An 18,093-nucleotide genomic window follows, 5' to 3' on the forward strand; every position below is an offset into this window, starting at 1 on the left:
GGAAGCTAGAAGAATGAGTTGAGTAAAATTTGACTTATCTGACCGTTTTGTTTAGCTTAATTTGCCTTATTATCCGGTGCACCTTATGTATGAAAACAGACCCGGTCATCAAGCCCACTCAAGAATGGTGCTAATTATTTTAGGGATTGTAACATTTAGTCCTATCAAGTAATCATAATAATAATAACAATAACAATTACAACAACAATAAGAACTCTTATTATTATTATTATTATTATTATTATTATTATTATTATTGAAACACTTTTTCACATTATACACTGGATATTACACAGCGATAAAGGTTCTCCATTTATTTTTTATTACAGTTAGTATGTCCTTTGCATGGTAATACTAGCAGCAAAGGACACAAAAAATGACATCAGACAATGACATGTGAAGGGGTCCTGCCCAAATATCAATGACACTATCCTCTTGAGGCTGTTTTGGCAGCATTATTTAGACAACTTATGTTGGGTTTTCTATTACTTTGTTACTTGTTCATTTGTGTTCTTAGTAGCCTCAATGAATGGTGAGTGTTAGTATTTGTAGCTACCATGTTGCATACTGTTTTAGAGTTAGAGGTTTTAAAGATAGGATTGTGGCTCAAGAGTTGGGAATGCCTTGTAATCGGAAGGTTGCGAGTTTGAGCCCCAGCTTGGACAGTCTCGGTTGTTGTGTCCTTGGGCAAGACACTTCACCTGTTGCCTTCTAGTGGTGGTCAGAGGCCCGGTGGTGCCAGTGTCCGGCAGCCTCGCCTCTGTCAGTGCGCCCCAGGGTGGCCGTGGCTACAATGTAGCTTGCCATCACCAGTGTGTGAATGTGTGTGTGAATGGGTGAATGGGTGGATGACTGGTTGTGTTAAGCGCTTTGGGGTCCTTAGGGACTAGTAAAAGCGCTATACAAATACAGGCCATTTACCATTTACCATATGACCATATATGAGGGTGGAATCTTAAGTTTTCAGCTAATAATAAACAACCTCTAGTAAGAGTTATGCGTTAAATGTTATGGTGTAAAACATGGACTCAAATATCAGCTGTATTGTGCTTAGTAAGAGGCTAATAGAATATATATTTAAAGGTATTTATGTATATCTATATGTGTTTGCATGTGTGTCGGTTTTGTGGGTTGTCATAATAAAATAAAATTTAGTGTCACAACTTCTCTGTGTGGCAATGCACAAGTCAGACACAGCCTCTATGGTTATTTGCACATAGTCAACAACCACTCCCTCCCTCCCTCCCTCCCTCTCCCACTGAACAGTTGCTCATTACTTGATAGCTACATGGATAGCTTAATAGATATATCCTACAAGTTCTTCTTGACTCACATTCCTGGTTTTTTAATGTGTTTTTGGTAAGATGCATTAAATTTACACTCTGTCTTATCTCACACTAATCTGTAGCGAACCTCTGAAGTGTGTTTGCATTTATTTAGTATGCATTTCCCAGATTTCTTTTTTCCTATTTTTTCTAACAGTTTAGCAATTTATCTTGTTCTGCCTCAAATAGAGTGGCCTCATATTGTGTAGTCAAATTCTTCAGAAGCAAATGGGATAATTTCAATGAGTGCCATTTTGAGTTGTTTTGCTTTTTAATCATTGTGTTGTTTTTGTTGCTATGTTACTTCATTTTAGGTTAATCAGCACCAGAACCACGATGAAAGTTTAACTGAACAGGAGTTTTTCAACAGCAACAGAGGTAAGCAGAGAAAACAATGAGATAAACAGTTCATGCAAATGTAGAATCTGACCAAGATCTGGAAATATTTTGCATTGTGTGTTTTCCGTTCTGTTGGGTGTCATACTGTTTTATTCAACTTCAAGCAACAGATGTTGTTACTTACATGAACTAATAATGTGGGAGGTGATTTATGCTGGTAAATGCTATCTGTTCAAATGCCATGAATATAAGAGGACACTAACCAACTTTTTATGCTTATCCGATTTTGTGCATTCCAGTGCAATGTTGTTAATATGCTGCAAACTATAAATATTTATAAGTAAAGAGCTATTGTTTCTGTTACTGTATTCTAAAGGCTTAGTCCTATTTTTCACATTCACACATGTATTTGTTCTCAGATTGGAACTCTGCCAAGATGTATTTCAAATGGGGAAGATCCAGAATTAGCATTTTCCCGCTACTGAGTATCACAGCAATTGTTTTGGTCTCCAATCTTTTATGGAGTTTTTCTGGATATACCTTCTGTCATCGCGAGCCGAGTCTTTGTGGCTGTCAGAAATGTCTAAGAGACAGTGATCCTTGGTTTAATGACATCATCAGTGAAGCTCCTGAACCCTTTCTGTCACAGAAACATATACCTTCAGAGGAAGATTTCCTCTGGTGGAAGGTAAATACAGAATGGCTTCTGTGGTGATGTTAAAGGTATTATTATTATTAAAGAGCAGTATATTCAAGTATGTCATGACATTTAACAACATATTGCTGCTGTTAAATGACATGGTCTACCTCCATCCAAAAAACAAGCACAAATATTCCTCTATTGTGTAAGTAAACAAACTACACAAGTTTAAAGCACCTTGTACTACCTATCTTTTATTCTTTTAAATATACTGCACTCTTCATCCTCCTGTATTTCTACCTGAAGAATGGTAAAATCCTTACCATTTACTGGCAATGACAAGTTCTGGAAAACTTTTTTAGTTCCTTTAGTGAAAGTCGCAATATCACAATATGAAAGCGCCTCCCTACGCATAAAACTGGATTATTGGCATTTTTTTTAAAGGGCCAGATTTACTAAATGGGGCAAAATAGCATGTGAGCGAATTCCCACTCATCAGTAAGACAATCAGTAAGGCAATTGTTTTGGTCTGCAACCTTTTATGGAGTTTTACTGGATATAACTTCTGTCAAAAGAAATGGCTTAATATGGCAATGAGTATTTTTTTGTTTCTCTTAAGAAAGGGGTAGCGTTCAGGCCCAGGGGTTGAGGTTCTCACTAATGATAACTTAGAGCTCTGAGGTAAAACTGTGACTCTATCTGAATTGAAAGACAAAAAAATATGTTTGTGTAACTACTGTTCATAATCTATCATTGCATAAATTTGCACAACTCATATGCTTGAAGAAACTTACAGATTAATCCTGATGTTGTATCTTGCAGATCAGTCTTAAACTTTTCAGAACAATTCTAAATATCAAATGAAAGTACTGAAATAAACTTCAGGCCTAATAAGATTTTTGCCTAAATCAGTATACATTTTTTACTCTTGAGCTTCAGTGATCTTTCACAGTTGTTGTAAATGGCGCATCATAATATTGATGCTGATATGGAAAAAGTCACAGGGGTGGGCATTTAGACAAGATCTAACTGTGAGCTGTGAGCTTAATCAAGAGGAGTGTATGTTTGAAAGGGTCTTTGCCAGACTTACTGGTGACTCATGAACTTGTAATCATTGGGAAATTCTATAATATTTTTGTTCTGTGGGGAAGTTTGATTTTTTTTCAATAACTTTCTCCTCTTTGTCAGAACTTACAGGGGGCAAGACTTCAAAACTTGACTTTGTACAATAAAACTCTAGAGAGGCTATTTCAGACAATAACACCAATTGCAGATATTGGAGAACCTCGTCCTGATCACTGCAGGAGTTGTGCCGTGGTGGGAAATTCTGGAAATTTGAGAGGATCGCATTATGGACCTCTGATTGATTTCCATGATATCGTAATAAGGTAATAATCATTTAACACAAACACAAAATCTAATGTAAACAATGTTCTTGCGAGACAAAAAATATAATATAATATAATATAATATAAGTCTATGTATATTTATGTATCTAAAATGCAAAAATGTGTGCTAAATATGTATCCTTCTGCATTATTTAGAATCAATCGGGGGCGTACCAAAGGGTATGAAACAGATGTTGGAACCAAAACAACTCATCATGTCATGTATCCAGAGAGTTCTACTAGACTGGACAATACCACTCATCTCTTGTTTTTTCCTTTCAAAACACGTGACTTTTTGTGGCTCATGAAGGACTTAAATCGAGGGTAGGCTAAAAGGGCTACTGTCTTAAAACCTATGTTGCTAGAAGTTGTATTGCAACTGTTTTGCTCTGAATATCAGATTTTAACTGCTTTGCAACATAGTTTCAGCTAATTGTAAGGAAAAATGCAGTATAGTGTTTTTTTTTGTTTTGTTATTAGAACAACCAAATTAAACAAAACAGTTTTTGAGACAACCCATCAGAGGTCAGCCTTTCTTTTTTTAAACAGCAAAAAGTGCAGAAAGTTATATGAATTGTTATATGAACAACTTAATCTTTTGTTGTGATGCGCTAGTCTTAGGTAATTATTAACATTTATTTATGTAATCAGTTCATTTCATCTTTTTAACAGGGAAAATGGTGCTCCAAACTTAAAGAAGATAGCTAACAAAGATTTGGTGAGTATTTTAGGTTTACATGAACAAAACTGGCATATAATGATATCTAAGAAGTATAATAATAAGTAATACATTTAAGCTACCATTAATTCAGGCAGGCGACAAAGTCAGCTGATTTTACACACTGAACTGGATAATCTCATATACAGTAGGTTTTACTATTAACCTGATTTAGCATATCCACTAATGCTACAGATGTGCAAACCATTTCACAAGTCACCTGCACCTCAGCTTTTTCTTTGTTGCAGTATTTACTGTTTACTCTGCTCTTTATTGGGTATTGTTATGGTTTTCCCAATCTCTCATACTTGGCATTTATGTGCCTGGAAGGTCATGCAGGTCAATAGTCAAAGCCATACCACCAAAAACAAATACTGGCTTCTTTTAGCTACAGTGGTGCTAATTTAAAGTATTTTGTGAATTCATTGCAGAAAGTAATAGTTCATAAAACTCAGATTTAAGGCTATGTCTGATTCATAATAGATCTGGATCCTCCATCCGGCTTTCATGAAATATGTTCATCAAGTATGGCTGGGAAAGAAGGGTGCTTATCCATCCACTGGCTTTCTTGCTGTGGTTCTCAGCCTAGTGATGTGTGATGAGGTATGTTCACTTTAAACAATTTGTACATTATGCATCTGACTGACAGTGGTGGTAGTTAAATACTGAGAAACACTAATTTACCAGCAAAGTTGAGAAAAGTCTGCCTTAGATGACTACATGACTAAAACAGAAATGTATCTATGGTTATTTCAAGAAGAGTCAAGAAGAGTGGACATCTGATGGTTGACACATTTACCTGCAAACCAAAGGCAGCAACTACTCTAGCTAAAGACACATCCTCTTTTAGGGTTGTGTTTAAAGGTGGTACCATGAAGGATATCAAGTGTTAAAAGTTTTGCCAAATCGAACATGTAGAGCCTACCCGCTTGTGTCAACAGAGCAGCTGAAAGTAGTTTTACATAACTCTTGGATAGCAATGTGTAAAAATGCCATACTTGGTATTGATTCAATGCCAAGTACAGGGCCAGTGTTGGAGTCAAACAGATTCAACAATTAGTTTTAACTTGGCAAGAACAGTGTAACATGATTTTTGAGCTGAATGTGTTTGTTTGCCTGAAAAGCAATTTTTGTGTCAGCTTCTGTTTAAATGGGCGATCTTGGTCGTTGTGTCCTTGGGCAAGACACTTCACCCGTTGCCTACTGGTGGTGGTCAGAGTCCACCAGTGTCCGGCAGCCTCGCCTCTGTCAGTGTGCCCCAGGGTGGCTGTGGCTACAATGTAGCTGCCATCACCAGTGCGTGAATGGGTGGATGACTGAATGTGTAAAGCGCTTTGGGGCCCTTAGGGACTAGTAAAGCGCTATACAAATACAGGCCATTTGCCATTTAAATGTATTATATAAATAAAATTAAGTTGACATTTAAAAATCAAGGGTTACTACATTCAGAAATTTCCTTAGTTTATGTTTGATGTATATATTTTTTCAGTTCTAATAAAATATTTTATTTAACATCTAACAGTTGGCTGAATATATTTAAATGTCTGAATATAATCTGTAGGCAATAGGTCTGCTAAAGTAACAAGTATGATGATCACTTACACCTTGAAAATTAACATTAACTCAATCTAAACATTAAAACATTATTTTCATACCAAAATATACAGGCTGTTTGGGAAGTATCACAGCCCTTCATTTGTTATTGTTCCAAACTAATTTTTCAGAATTTCACACACAATATGCACAATATAATGACAAAGTGAAAAAATTAGCTTGAAATTCTGCCAAATGTATTAAAAAAAATAATCATTATGTCATGATACCAGCTGAAATCTATCAGTAACTGGAAATCCTGCCACTTAGTGCAAATGAAAATCAGTTGGTTCAGTTCCAACTCGTAAACTATAAAAAGGTGTCCCATTACCAATGTGTCACACAAGAAACATTTCATGATGTGTAAAACCAACAAGCTCGCTCAAGATCTCCACAACCTTATTTTTGAAAGCATACTGATGTCATTGTTTGAGGAAGAATTTCTAAACTGCAGAAGGTTCCTGTGCACTGTTGAGGCCATGATCCGGAAGTGGAAAGAACATAATTTCACCATAAACCTACCACAACCAGGTGCTCCCCACAGGATTTCAGACAGGAGTGAAAATATTTATCAGAAGAGTTGCCCGAGAGTCACTTGTGGAGAGCTACAGAATGGAATCAGCTGCACTCGCCCACCATGGACTGTTCTCGTTCTCATTCTCAAAGGCATGTTGAAATGCATTGAAAGTCTGCTGAACAACATTTAGAAAACCCTGTGAAATACTGGGCATGTCAAGGTCAGGTGATCGGTATGTTGTGGAGTGGACCCAAAAACAGACGAAAGAGAGGCCGACTGCGGGGACATCGTGGTTGGTGGTCGGCAGTGTGGCCAACGGTACCTCACAGGGGCATAACAGAGATGATGAACCCTCTAAGGGGGCTTGACAGATGGCCTTCAATTAAGTGGGTGAAACTGAAGGCCCTCAGGTGGCTTTGCAGGTGGTCGACGCGCTGGATGTGGTTTAGGAGGTGCTGGGTGCCCCAGAAGTGGCTTGGTAGGTGCCAGCTGGAGGCTCGGCTGAGCTAGTGAAGAAGGATGCTGGGCAGGCTCGGCCTTGGGACTTCCAGGCCATACTCAGTAAAGATGTTCCTCTATACTCTGCCCGCCACTTTGTTAATGGGCCGAGAGGCAGGACCGAACTTTTAAAAAAGAGTAAGCTGTTTATAGAGGCTGATGGCAACATGCAACTAAGGTGGATCTAAGACAAACTAAATACTAGAACACTGGAATTGTAAAACATGAAACCTGAACATAGATACCTGGGACATTGCATGAAACAAATAAACAACTTGACAATGAATGAATGACAGCTTACAACATACACAAGAGGATGACGAGGGAAGAGGAAAGACATGGGGACCACAGCTGGGGCAAATAAATATAATAATGACAAGACAGGAGGAAACAAAACTGAACACACTAACATAGGACGCAACACCGTCAAAGTAAAACAGGGAACACTAAGACAGAGACTAAGAATTAATGGCTAGACACAGGCTGGGAAGAAGGAATCCACAGGGGAACAAGACAGACTGGGGAAACAAAGGGAGGAGACAAAAAGGGAAACACGGACACTATTACGGATGATGAGACAGAGAAGGAGCGAGAGAGAGACAGAAGGTGCGAGAGAGAGAGAAGGAGAGAGAGCAGCAGCATACATGAACGCACATGACAGAAAAAGGAAAACGTAACAAAACACGGGAAGAGAAACATGTATACAGGAAGGGGAGACGAGACACATCGAAAAGACAACATGGAAACCGAAATATAACTAAACATAGCAGCAATACCAAGACTAACTCAATACTAAATAATACAAAACTAAAACATTACAACAAAAAAGAATTTGGAAAAACACCATAAACTCAAAATGCTGGGTCCAATGATCCAGAACCATGACAGGGGGAATATAGTCTGGTCACATAAGACCAAAATTAAACTTTTTCGATGCCATAATGCACACCATGTTTGGAGGTCAAATGTTACTGCATATCACCCAAAAACATCATATCAACTGTGAAGTTTGGATGTTGGAACATTATGGTGTGGGGTTGTCTTTTAGCATACAGCTAAATTGTGCTTAAAGTGCTTCATTGAGCGGAAATTTAAACTTAAAATATCTCAAGATATATAAAGTAAAAAGAAAGTCAAAATTAGAAGTACCTCAAATGCTTCGAACTGAACATTTCAATATCTGAACATTTTACCTTGGGCATGGACATCTAAGAGGTTCTGCCCTTGACTATCTCTAATTGGTTTAGACCACGACATAGGCATAATGTGTGTCTGTTGTTGACCACACAGAGACTTTCAGAGTTGCAGAGACTTTTTTTTTTTTTTACTTGAACGGCTGGTCGCACCAATGCGACCTAGGATTTTCTTGGCGGAACATTGGCATGTTGAATATGCAAGCGTCGCTGTGCGCTATTGGATTATTGTGGGAATTCCCAACGTCATTTCCCTTTTCTGCACATCTGTGCAGAGACACGTGCGTGACAGATAAATTGATCGAACAGCAGCAGCACGGAGTCGGTGCTGCGGTGCTTCAGTGGCACGTTTAGTTACTCTAAGCAGCGCCTTCATGATTGGTTTAGGCCATGATATATATATAAATGTACCACTTGCCAATATGACAACAGCCCCACCAAGGCTGAAGATTTAACAAAAGTGGAAGTGCATATGAGAGAAGGATGCAACCTATAACAACAATGTTCAGTGGCTAGTGGAGCTAAGATCCCAGCATCAGAAATTGTGAAAACTGTACTTAGTGTATTCAATAGAGATGTAGTGAACAACAATACAGGCAAACTTCAAGCCAGTTGCACAAGTTTTATCAAATGTGCCATTTACCAACGAGATGCTCTGTCCCCACTGCTGTTCTGCATAAGCTCGAACCCCCTTAGCCAGTTCATTAAGAAGCCTGGCTATGGAAACCAACTACAGAATAGTGCAACTGTTATTCAACAACTCAATCTGGATGACATCAAGCTGTATGTAGCCTTTGCCAAACCAAATTATTTATTTTGATTACTGAAAAAGCGATCTCAGGTCATTATGTTCTTAAATGTTCAAAAGCATATTAATAGTTAAAATGCAGAGAGAAACTATTTAAAATGTGTTAAAATAAGTTATATAATTTACCCTTTAAGTGGAAAAGTTTGGAATGCACGTGTTTAATGTATGTGATGTGTATTGTTTAGACTCACTGCCTTCTTATTTACATTTTGAAGTGTCCTTTATTATATTGTTTAATTTTATAGGCATGTAATAAAGCTCGTGTGCCCCCAGCCAATCCATAAGAGTTTTAGGTAAAGGGGTGGGATTTGGCGGGGGCTGTGGGGTCTACTGTGTGTGTGAGAGGGAGGAGAGATAAGCTACTGCTATCGAGTGGACATTTGAGTCTGTAAACTAGCAACATGCTGTTACTTTCATGGTTGAAAGTACCTCATATGTGGAGCTGTTGCAACCTACCAAGAGGAGGAGGAAACAGATGTTTTACCAGTGTGATGGAAGTAAAGCTCGTATGGTCTCTTCTGCTGATTTGAGTTGTGGATTTAGTGTGACTGTGGATTTTGTGTGTCGTGGCTGAACCCTGCTGGCAGCCTTGATGCCCTTTTTCCCACCTGTCCCTTTGAATTGTCAGAAGCTCTGAATATTGATATTGGCATGTGCCTTTTATTTTATTGGTTGTTTACAAGTGAAGCGGCCACAGTGCTCCCCAGCCATGATTTAGGCCTGCAACAAGGGTTTTATTTTTAAGAACGTCTGGGACTGAGTGTGCGTGGGCTACCCGCGCATTTGCGTACATAAGATTTTCTGGAGGAGGACAGACATTTGTTTAGAACTCTTAAAGATGTCGAAGAAGCGAGCTCCTTTAAGCAATTACTTTGGTGTTCCTCCACTTCCAAAGAAATATCAGAAGGAGTCCAAACCCGCAAAAGAAGCGCGTATTCTCGGAAAAGTGGTTGCAGGAGGTGAGCTGGCTTCAAACAAATGAAGAACGCACAGAGAAGTGGTGCAGAATATGCCGTGAAAATCCCACTCTAGCGGACAAAAACAGTGCCTTTTATATGTACGTAAACGCGCGTTGCAACTTCTTATCTGGTGCACGTCTTTTATTTTGACAGTGCATGCGCACCTGCGGACCACTTATGTGTACCCCTGATCATAGTGAATGAAATGTAGTGAACACCACTTTATCAGTTCTACATATTAATTTACCACTACACTCAAATGTTTTTACTTTATTTCGTTTTTTTCTTTTTACTGGGAATCACTCACTAAAGTGAAGTGCATTTCAAATGATATGCTTGTCTTGTAGCTTGTTGATTCATATTTTGGGTTATAAGCATGAACAAGAGAATATCAAAAGCAAATTACACCTTTGAGACCCAGGCCCCACTCACAGCTACATGAGACAGGTGTTACATGTATGCCAGGAGTGACATCAATTCTCTTGGATGTACAACAATGACATTGGACTGTCATTCAGACGGAAGAACTGTTGTCAGATGGTAATAAAGAGAGGGAAACTACTCAGAACCGAGGGAATTGCACTACCAGAACATTGTAGACACTGAGGATAGCCACAAGTACCAGGAACTTCAACAGGTAAATAGGAACCATGAAGAGGCCACTGGAAAAGCTGCAACTCAGCCACCTGAGAGATTGTCCTAAGAAGGGAAGGTGACCAAGGTCTATTGAGTGTCAGAACCACTGACTAGGATGAAACAAAAGATCCATGAGTACATCAGCAAGATAGACACAACATATTGGTTAGTTATACCAAGTGATAGCAACCTCAGGAAAAGGGAACATGAGAAGCTTGAGATATACCTAGGGCTGAGAAAGAACCTTGAGAAGATCTGGTGGGTGAAGGCAACACAACAGTGATTCAGTGGTAATTGGAACATTGACCCCCAAAGTGGGCAAGTGGCCTCAGTGTCATGAACTCGCTGTGTGCAAGCAGGAATAGGACCCAAAAGCAGACTCCCAGAAGCAGGAAGTGAACTCAAAAAACACGGATTTATTGCTGGAAAAAGGAAAAATCGTACAGAACTAAACTGGGGAATTCTAATAATCATTCACACAGGGAAACACAGGGAGAGTCACAAAGCTATGAGGACACGGAACTGAGGGAGACGCGGACATAAATACACAGACGGATCATGAGGGAAGTGAGAACACATGGGAAGCACAGCTGACATGAATAACCATAAAGAGACAGGGGAAGAGGAAACACAACATAACGCACACTGACAGGAGACTATCAAAGTATGGAGGAGAGGCAACCGAGAGGGAGCGAGGGAGAGAGAGAGCAAAAATGATGGACTAGGGAAATATGAAGGAATAAAACACAAGGAGGGGAAACAAGACACAAGGACTCACATTGTATAAACACAGACACTCAGGTGAGACAGAGGACAAAGACACAAGGGGAGATCTAATAAACCATACTGAACAGAATAAGCTAGGAACCATAGAATACAAGTGAACTCAAAAATAATACAGAATGACCAAAAATGCACAAACCCCCCCCCCAAAAAAAAAAAATAAAAGAAGAAAAAAACCTGGGTCAAAAGGACCCAGAAACATGACACTTAGGGGATCCCAGGACTGACAAGTAATTATCAATGATTATCAGTTATGTTCCAGTCTGGAATCTGGCTGTACCACTCAAGGACATTTACAAAGTGGTCCAGAAGTCACTTTTTTGTTATCTTGGTTGCATGCTTAGGGTTGTTGTACTGCTAGAAGAACCTTCACTCCAGTGAGTGCTCTCATTAACGCTAAAACTGTCAGTGAAGATACTACCCATCCCTATTCCTTTTGCAGAATCCCTGTCATCACAGCATTTATGCATAAAGTGCTCTATGGGCTGATTTTCATTAACTCCTCAGTCAGCTTTGTGGTATAACTTAAACAAGCTACTAAGAGAAAGATTCTCCATGTCCTCAATAGGACATGGAGATAATGATTTCTTTTAAGAATGCTATTAGTTAATAAATAAAAGAATGAATGAATAAACAAATAAATAGAATGCTCGTAGTGGAAACAATACATTAAATCTTTACTTCAATTTTTTTCCCCAGGTCACTATCTTTGGGTTTGGAGCAGACAGCGGGGGAAGCTGGAGCCATTATTTTGAAATCCTCAAAAACAAAAAATTTAAAACAGGAGCCCATCCAGGAGAAGAAGAATATAAAATGATAGAGAAATTACACAAAAAGAAGACAATTGTTTTTTTTAAAGGATGGTAATTTCTTTTTCATGTTTTCATTTCTGTCTTTATCAGTTGCAAATCATCTAACCATAGACCTGTGTTATAAAAATGAATAAGTGATGGTAATTGCCCCCCCCCCCTTCAAAATAAATACCACTATATACTAACTTTATCTATATCTGACTTTATCACTAGTAATCTTATATACATTTTGCCTCCAAAATAATAGAAAATACAATGCAAAATCCAAAGTGCAGTCATAATCCCCTGTAACTTGTTCATGAAAAAAAAAAGAAAAGTATAGATGTTTGTTGCTAAAGGGTTATTGAATACATTTGATAGTCATACTGGATACCTTTCAAGTATACCTTTCAAGACAAGTCATACCTTTCCATAATAAAGATTGAACAAGTCTTTAAATAAACAGATGTGCCTGAGAGCAGTGTGTTTGATTTGTGTTCTTTTTGGGAATGCCAATTTTCCGTCGATCCATTCTCGCTTATCCTTATCAGGGTTGTGGGAGAGTTGGAGCATATGCCAGTTATCATAGGACAAGAGGCGGGGTTAACCCTGGACAGATTGCCAGTCTGTCACAGGGATATCACAGAGGAACAGATAACAGTTTGCACTCACTTTCACACCTATGGGCAAATTAGAATCACCAGTTAACCTAACCCCACTATGTATATCTTTGGGCTGTGGGAGGAAGCCAGAATACCCAAAGAGAACCCAGGCAAATACGGGGAGAACATGCACGAAAGGCCCCAGCTGGATGATGGAATACATATTAGCCACCCATCTTAATCGTTTCTGACATAGATGTACCCTGGAATGTACTTTATATATTTAAGTCACTTAAATTATTAGTTATTTTAGTTATTTTGTATAAGAAAATTGTGTTTGTTGCTTTTATGTGTGTGTGATTATTTGTTATTGCTCAGCTTGTAAGATAACATAGTCATTGCCTCATAACAAGTTTACAATAGAAGGAACATGTTCTCATTTCACCTACCGATAATGATAAATGTGGGGGAAGCATACGGACCTTACTTCCAAAGATGAATCTGGGAAGTATTAACATAATGCCTTCAGTAGGGTACAACACTAAAAATGTTTATTTTTATAACGCTTTTCAACATATGGTTACACTGTACAGCCCAAAATGTACACCTGAACAATGAAAAGCAATATACCGTATTTTCACGACTATAAGGCGCACATAAAAGTCTTAGATTTTCTTCAAAAAGTGCGGCGCACCCTATAGTGCAGTGCGCCCTGTGTGTGTTGTTGTTGTAAGGAGGACGTAGTAGAGAACACCATGAGAACGCTAAAGGGGGAAGTGTGGGCATTGATTGTATATAAAAGAACAGGTATGTGCGTTATGCAGAACATCGTTGTTTTAACAACCCTGAAAATGGCAAAGAGACACACTTATGAAGCACAGTTTAAACTGAAGGCCATCAGCTACGCGGAGGAACGTGGAAATCGAGCAGCCACGAGACAATTTAAGATGAATGAATCAATGGTTCGCAAGTGGAGGAAGCTGGAAAACGAGCTCCGACAGGTCAAGAAGACGCAGCTGAGTTTCCACGGACATAAGGCGAGGTGGCCCGAGTTGGAGGAAAGACTCGAGCAGTGGATCATTGAGCAAAGAACGAGTGGGAGAAGCGTTTCGACGGTCACCATTCGACTAAAAGCAGTAACGCTAGCAGAAGAAATGAAAATTGAACATTTCCAAGGAGGTCCGTCTTGGTGCTTTCGTTTCATGAAACGGTGCCATTTTTCCATCCGGACCAGGACTCCTACTGCAGCAAACACATCGCCGACAAACACATCCAGCCCAGCCACATCACTAACATGGATGAGGTGCCGCTCACTTTCGACATCCCGGTGAGTCACACTGTGGAGAAGAAGGGGACCAGCACGGTAACGGATTGGCCAGATGCTGGGAGATGTGTAAAAATAACTCAATTGTTTGGTGGTGGCTATTGCGGAGCTTCCACAGATTAAGTAACATTAGCAAGTGGTGGAGGCCAGCAGATGCAACAAGCTGGCAGGTAGATGACGGAAAGGCAGGAGGAGCAGAGACCCGAGGCGGTGAACTGAACTTCAGGTAAGAAGTTATGACCTGCAGTCTATCTGGGTCAGATATAAACCAAGTTTAGGTGGAGTTTACTTTTTACAGTCAGTTACAATAACTCGTACTGCGTACTAGCTAGCATGACGAAGTTTATATACTGCTGGGCGGGTGCTATGATATTATTGATGTTGAACTTATTTTATCTTATTTTATTTATAAGGTTAGTTATTAGAGTTTCCAACCGTCCCATAAAAAACGGAATCGTCTCGTATTCAGAGAAAATATTGCGTGTTTCGTATTGAGGTGAAAAGGAACACAGTTTGTCCCGGACTTCAGCTACAATGAAAAAAAAAAACACAAAGCTGGAGTTATTCTGTGTCTTTGCTGCACAGCTGCCTCTTCTTCTCTCATTCTCTCCCCCTCCCTCTCCTGTTTCTACTTCAATCATGAAACTGATCAATGATCAGCTGATCGGCTTTTCTCTCTTGTTTGTTTATCGCCCACTTTGCGCCAGAACGGGGAAACCGGCGGATGTCGCACTAAACAACAGCAGCACGTTTAAGCTTGATCAGCTGTTGTTAGAATTTATTTAATATTAATTTCTAGTATCAGTTGATGTTTGCTGGAGCCACAGCTGTAAAAGCTGCTGGTCATGATATCGGTTTGGTTATCTGGTGAGAGGGAAACATGAAGATGAAACCAGGAGATGTCCTTACTGAATCATCAGAGCTGAACAGGTGATGGAGAAACAGGTTTACCTTTTAGGTGACATAAATGAGTTGAAGGGAAGTTATGAACTGTTTCTGAGAGACAAATAACACCAGGATCCTTTTCTAAGTAGCTGGCAGCTGGTAACTGTGCAGGGGCGGGTCTAGCAAAGTTTTGCCAGGGGGGCAGGTAGGGCATTAACAGGGAAAGGAGGGCACAAAGAAATACTTTCTTATTCTCATTTAAAATGTCTCGCTTTTAACAAATAATTATCTGAATCTTACAACAAACATTTTCATCTGATGTCAAATGTATAGAAATCCATTATTGTACATAGTAATTTTTTTAGGGTCCCATCATAATTTCTTCAGAAGTAGTTAAGTACTGTATATTATGCCAGTATTTTCCCACATTTTCTAGATACTGTACCAGTGCTGTGTGTAAAATGCCATCAAAAAGTCAATTAAGTTTTATTCTTTCTCACCTGTCTTTCTATCTCCTTTCACTTATTAAAGGTTGCCATGTTAGAAAAAATATTTTGCCCTGCCCTTTATTGATGTGGCAAATGAATGTTTTATGAAAATATATCTAAATCTGTCATCAGTAATCAGCAGTGTTGGTCAAGTTACTTGAAAAAAGTAATCAGTAACTAATTACCGATTACTTCCCCAAAAAAGTAATCCCGTTACTTTACTGATTACTTATTTTCAAAAGTAATTAATTACTTAGTTACTTAGTTACTTTTTAAAAACACGATTTACAACCTGAATAGGTGATAAAGCAATAGATCTTTCAGCCCAATTCTACTTTTTCTGCATAATCCATCATATAAAATGTAATCAAATGGAAAAGTTTCTTTTTAAAACTTGTTTTATTAGTTTTAACCTTTTAACTTCATGCATCAAGCAAAAATTTAATTATATGCAACATGAAGAAATTTGTTTAACATTTAAACTTATTTTCTGCACATTCCAGCACATAAAATATTTTATTTTTTTGTGTTTACACTCAGTCTTTCAAATAGATGCAAGTAAAACACAGCAGAAAATAAATAAAGTCAAAGACTAGCGGTCCTGTTGCTCTATTTTCACCTGTAAAGCAGGAGTGGCGTAGGCGGAGGTTTACCCTGGTGCAGGTGTGCCGCAGCAGTCAGTGGAAGAATCCGCGAGTTTCTCTGTGAGTTTCCCATTACGTGGTAGCGCACTCGGTGCTTGCTTGGAAATTTAGGGGGTTTTTTTCGCTGTAAAAAGAAGTTTTCTTCCCACGCGCAACGGACACTAATGTTTTTGTCACTTTTTATGGAATCAAACTCAAAGTAAGGTCAGTACTTCCACGCTTTAAACGCTGCACGCTCTCCCGCACTCGATATATTATCCATTGTTGATCTGCACACAGCTGTTGTCACTAACGTCGCACTCGCTTACGTCATTGTCATGAGACATTCTTGCAAAAAAATCACGGTTTTAGTAACGCAGTAACGCAGCGTTCCTACGGGAAAGTAACGGTAATCTACAGTGGGGCAAAAAAGTATTTAGTCAGCCACCGATTGTGCAAGTTCCCCCACTTAAAATGATGACAGAGGTCAGTAATTTGCACCAGAGGTACACTCCAACTGTGAGAGACAGAATGTGAAAAAAAAATCCATGAATCCACATGGTAGGATTTGTAAAGAATTTATTCGTAAATCAGGGTGGAAAATAAGTATTTGGTCACCTCAAACAAGGAAAATCTCTGGCTCTCACAGACCTGTAACGTCTTCTGTAAGAAGCTTTTCTGTCCCCCACTCGTTACCTGTATGAATGGCACCTGTTTGAACTCATCATCTGTATAAAAGACACCTGTCCACAGCCTCAAACAGTCAGACTCCAAACTCCGCCATGGCCAAGACCAAAGAGCTTTCGAAGGACACCAGGAAAAGTATTGTAGACCTGCACCAGACTGGGAAGAGTGAATCTACAATAGGCAAGCAGCTTGGTGTGAAAAAATCAACTGTGGGAGCAATCATCAGAAAATGGAAGACATACAAGACCACTGATAATCTCCCTCGATCTGGGGCTCCACGCAAGATCTCATCCCGTGGGGTCAAAATGATCATGAGAACGGTGAGCAAAGATCCCAGAACCACACGGGGGGACCTGGTGAATGACCTGCAGAGAGCTGGGACCACAGTAACAAAGGCCACCATCAGTAACACACTACAACGGCAGGGAATCAAATCCCGCAGTGCCAGACGTGTTCCGCTGCTGAAGCCAGTGCATGTCCAGGCCCGTCTGAAGTTTGCCAGAGAGCACATGGATGATACAGCAGAGGATTGGGAGAATGTCATGTGGTCAGATGAAACCAAAGTAGAACTTTTTGGTATAAACTCAACTCGTCGTGTTTGGAGGAAGAAGAATACTGAGTTGCATCCCAAGAACACCATACCTACTGTGAAGCATGGGGGTGGAAACATCATGCTATGGGGCTGTTTTTCTGCCAAGGGGACAGGACGACTGATCCGTGTTAAGGACAGAATGAATGGGGCCATGTATCGTGAGATTTTGAGCCAAAACCTCCTTCCATCAGTGAGAACTTTGAAGATGAAACGAGGCTGGGTCTTCCAACATGACAATGATCCAAAACACACCGCCCGGGCAACAAAGGAGTGGCTCCGTAAGAAGCATTTGAAAGTCCTGGAGTGGCCTAGCCAGTCTCCAGACCTCAACCCCATAGAAAATCTGTGGCGGGAGTTGAAAGTCCGTGTTGCTCGGCAACAGCCCCAAAACATCACTGCTCTCGAGAAGATCTGCATGGAGGAATGGGCCAAAATACCAGCTACTGTGTGTGCAAACCTGGTAAAGACCTATAGTAAACGTTTGACCTCTGTTATTGCCAACAAAGGTTATGTTACAAAGTATTGAGTTGTATTTTTGTTATTGACCAAATACTTATTTTCCACCCTGATTTACGAATAAATTCTTTACAAATCCTACCATGTGGATTCATGGATTTTTTTTTTCACATTCTGTCTCTCACAGTTGAAGTGTACCTCTGGTGCAAATTACTGACCTCTGTCATCATTTTAGGTGGGGGAACTTG

At 39.5% G+C, this 18,093-nt stretch overlaps 1 protein-coding gene across 1 annotated transcript; it reads left to right on the forward strand.

The window, feature by feature from the left end:
* The first annotated feature begins 1,299 nt into the window (after positions 1 to 1,299).
* Positions 1,300 to 12,657, forward strand: LOC146362500 (CMP-N-acetylneuraminate-beta-galactosamide-alpha-2,3-sialyltransferase 1-like). Its single transcript, XM_084919654.1, has 8 exons — positions 1,300 to 1,359; positions 1,640 to 1,703; positions 2,084 to 2,352; positions 3,493 to 3,692; positions 3,849 to 4,016; positions 4,365 to 4,410; positions 4,894 to 5,013; positions 12,097 to 12,657. Exons 3-8 carry the CDS (start codon positions 2,101 to 2,103, stop codon positions 12,262 to 12,264), a joined length of 954 nt encoding a protein of 317 aa, XP_084775780.1. The 5' UTR covers positions 1,300 to 1,359; positions 1,640 to 1,703; positions 2,084 to 2,100; the 3' UTR covers positions 12,265 to 12,657.
* The last annotated feature ends 5,436 nt before the right edge of the window (positions 12,658 to 18,093 follow it).

Source organism: Perissodus microlepis, chromosome 22 (assembly GCF_051167445.1).
Source record: "Perissodus microlepis isolate ML-2025 ecotype Zambia chromosome 22, ASM5116744v1, whole genome shotgun sequence".
Taxonomy (NCBI): domain Eukaryota; kingdom Metazoa; phylum Chordata; class Actinopteri; order Cichliformes; family Cichlidae; genus Perissodus; species Perissodus microlepis.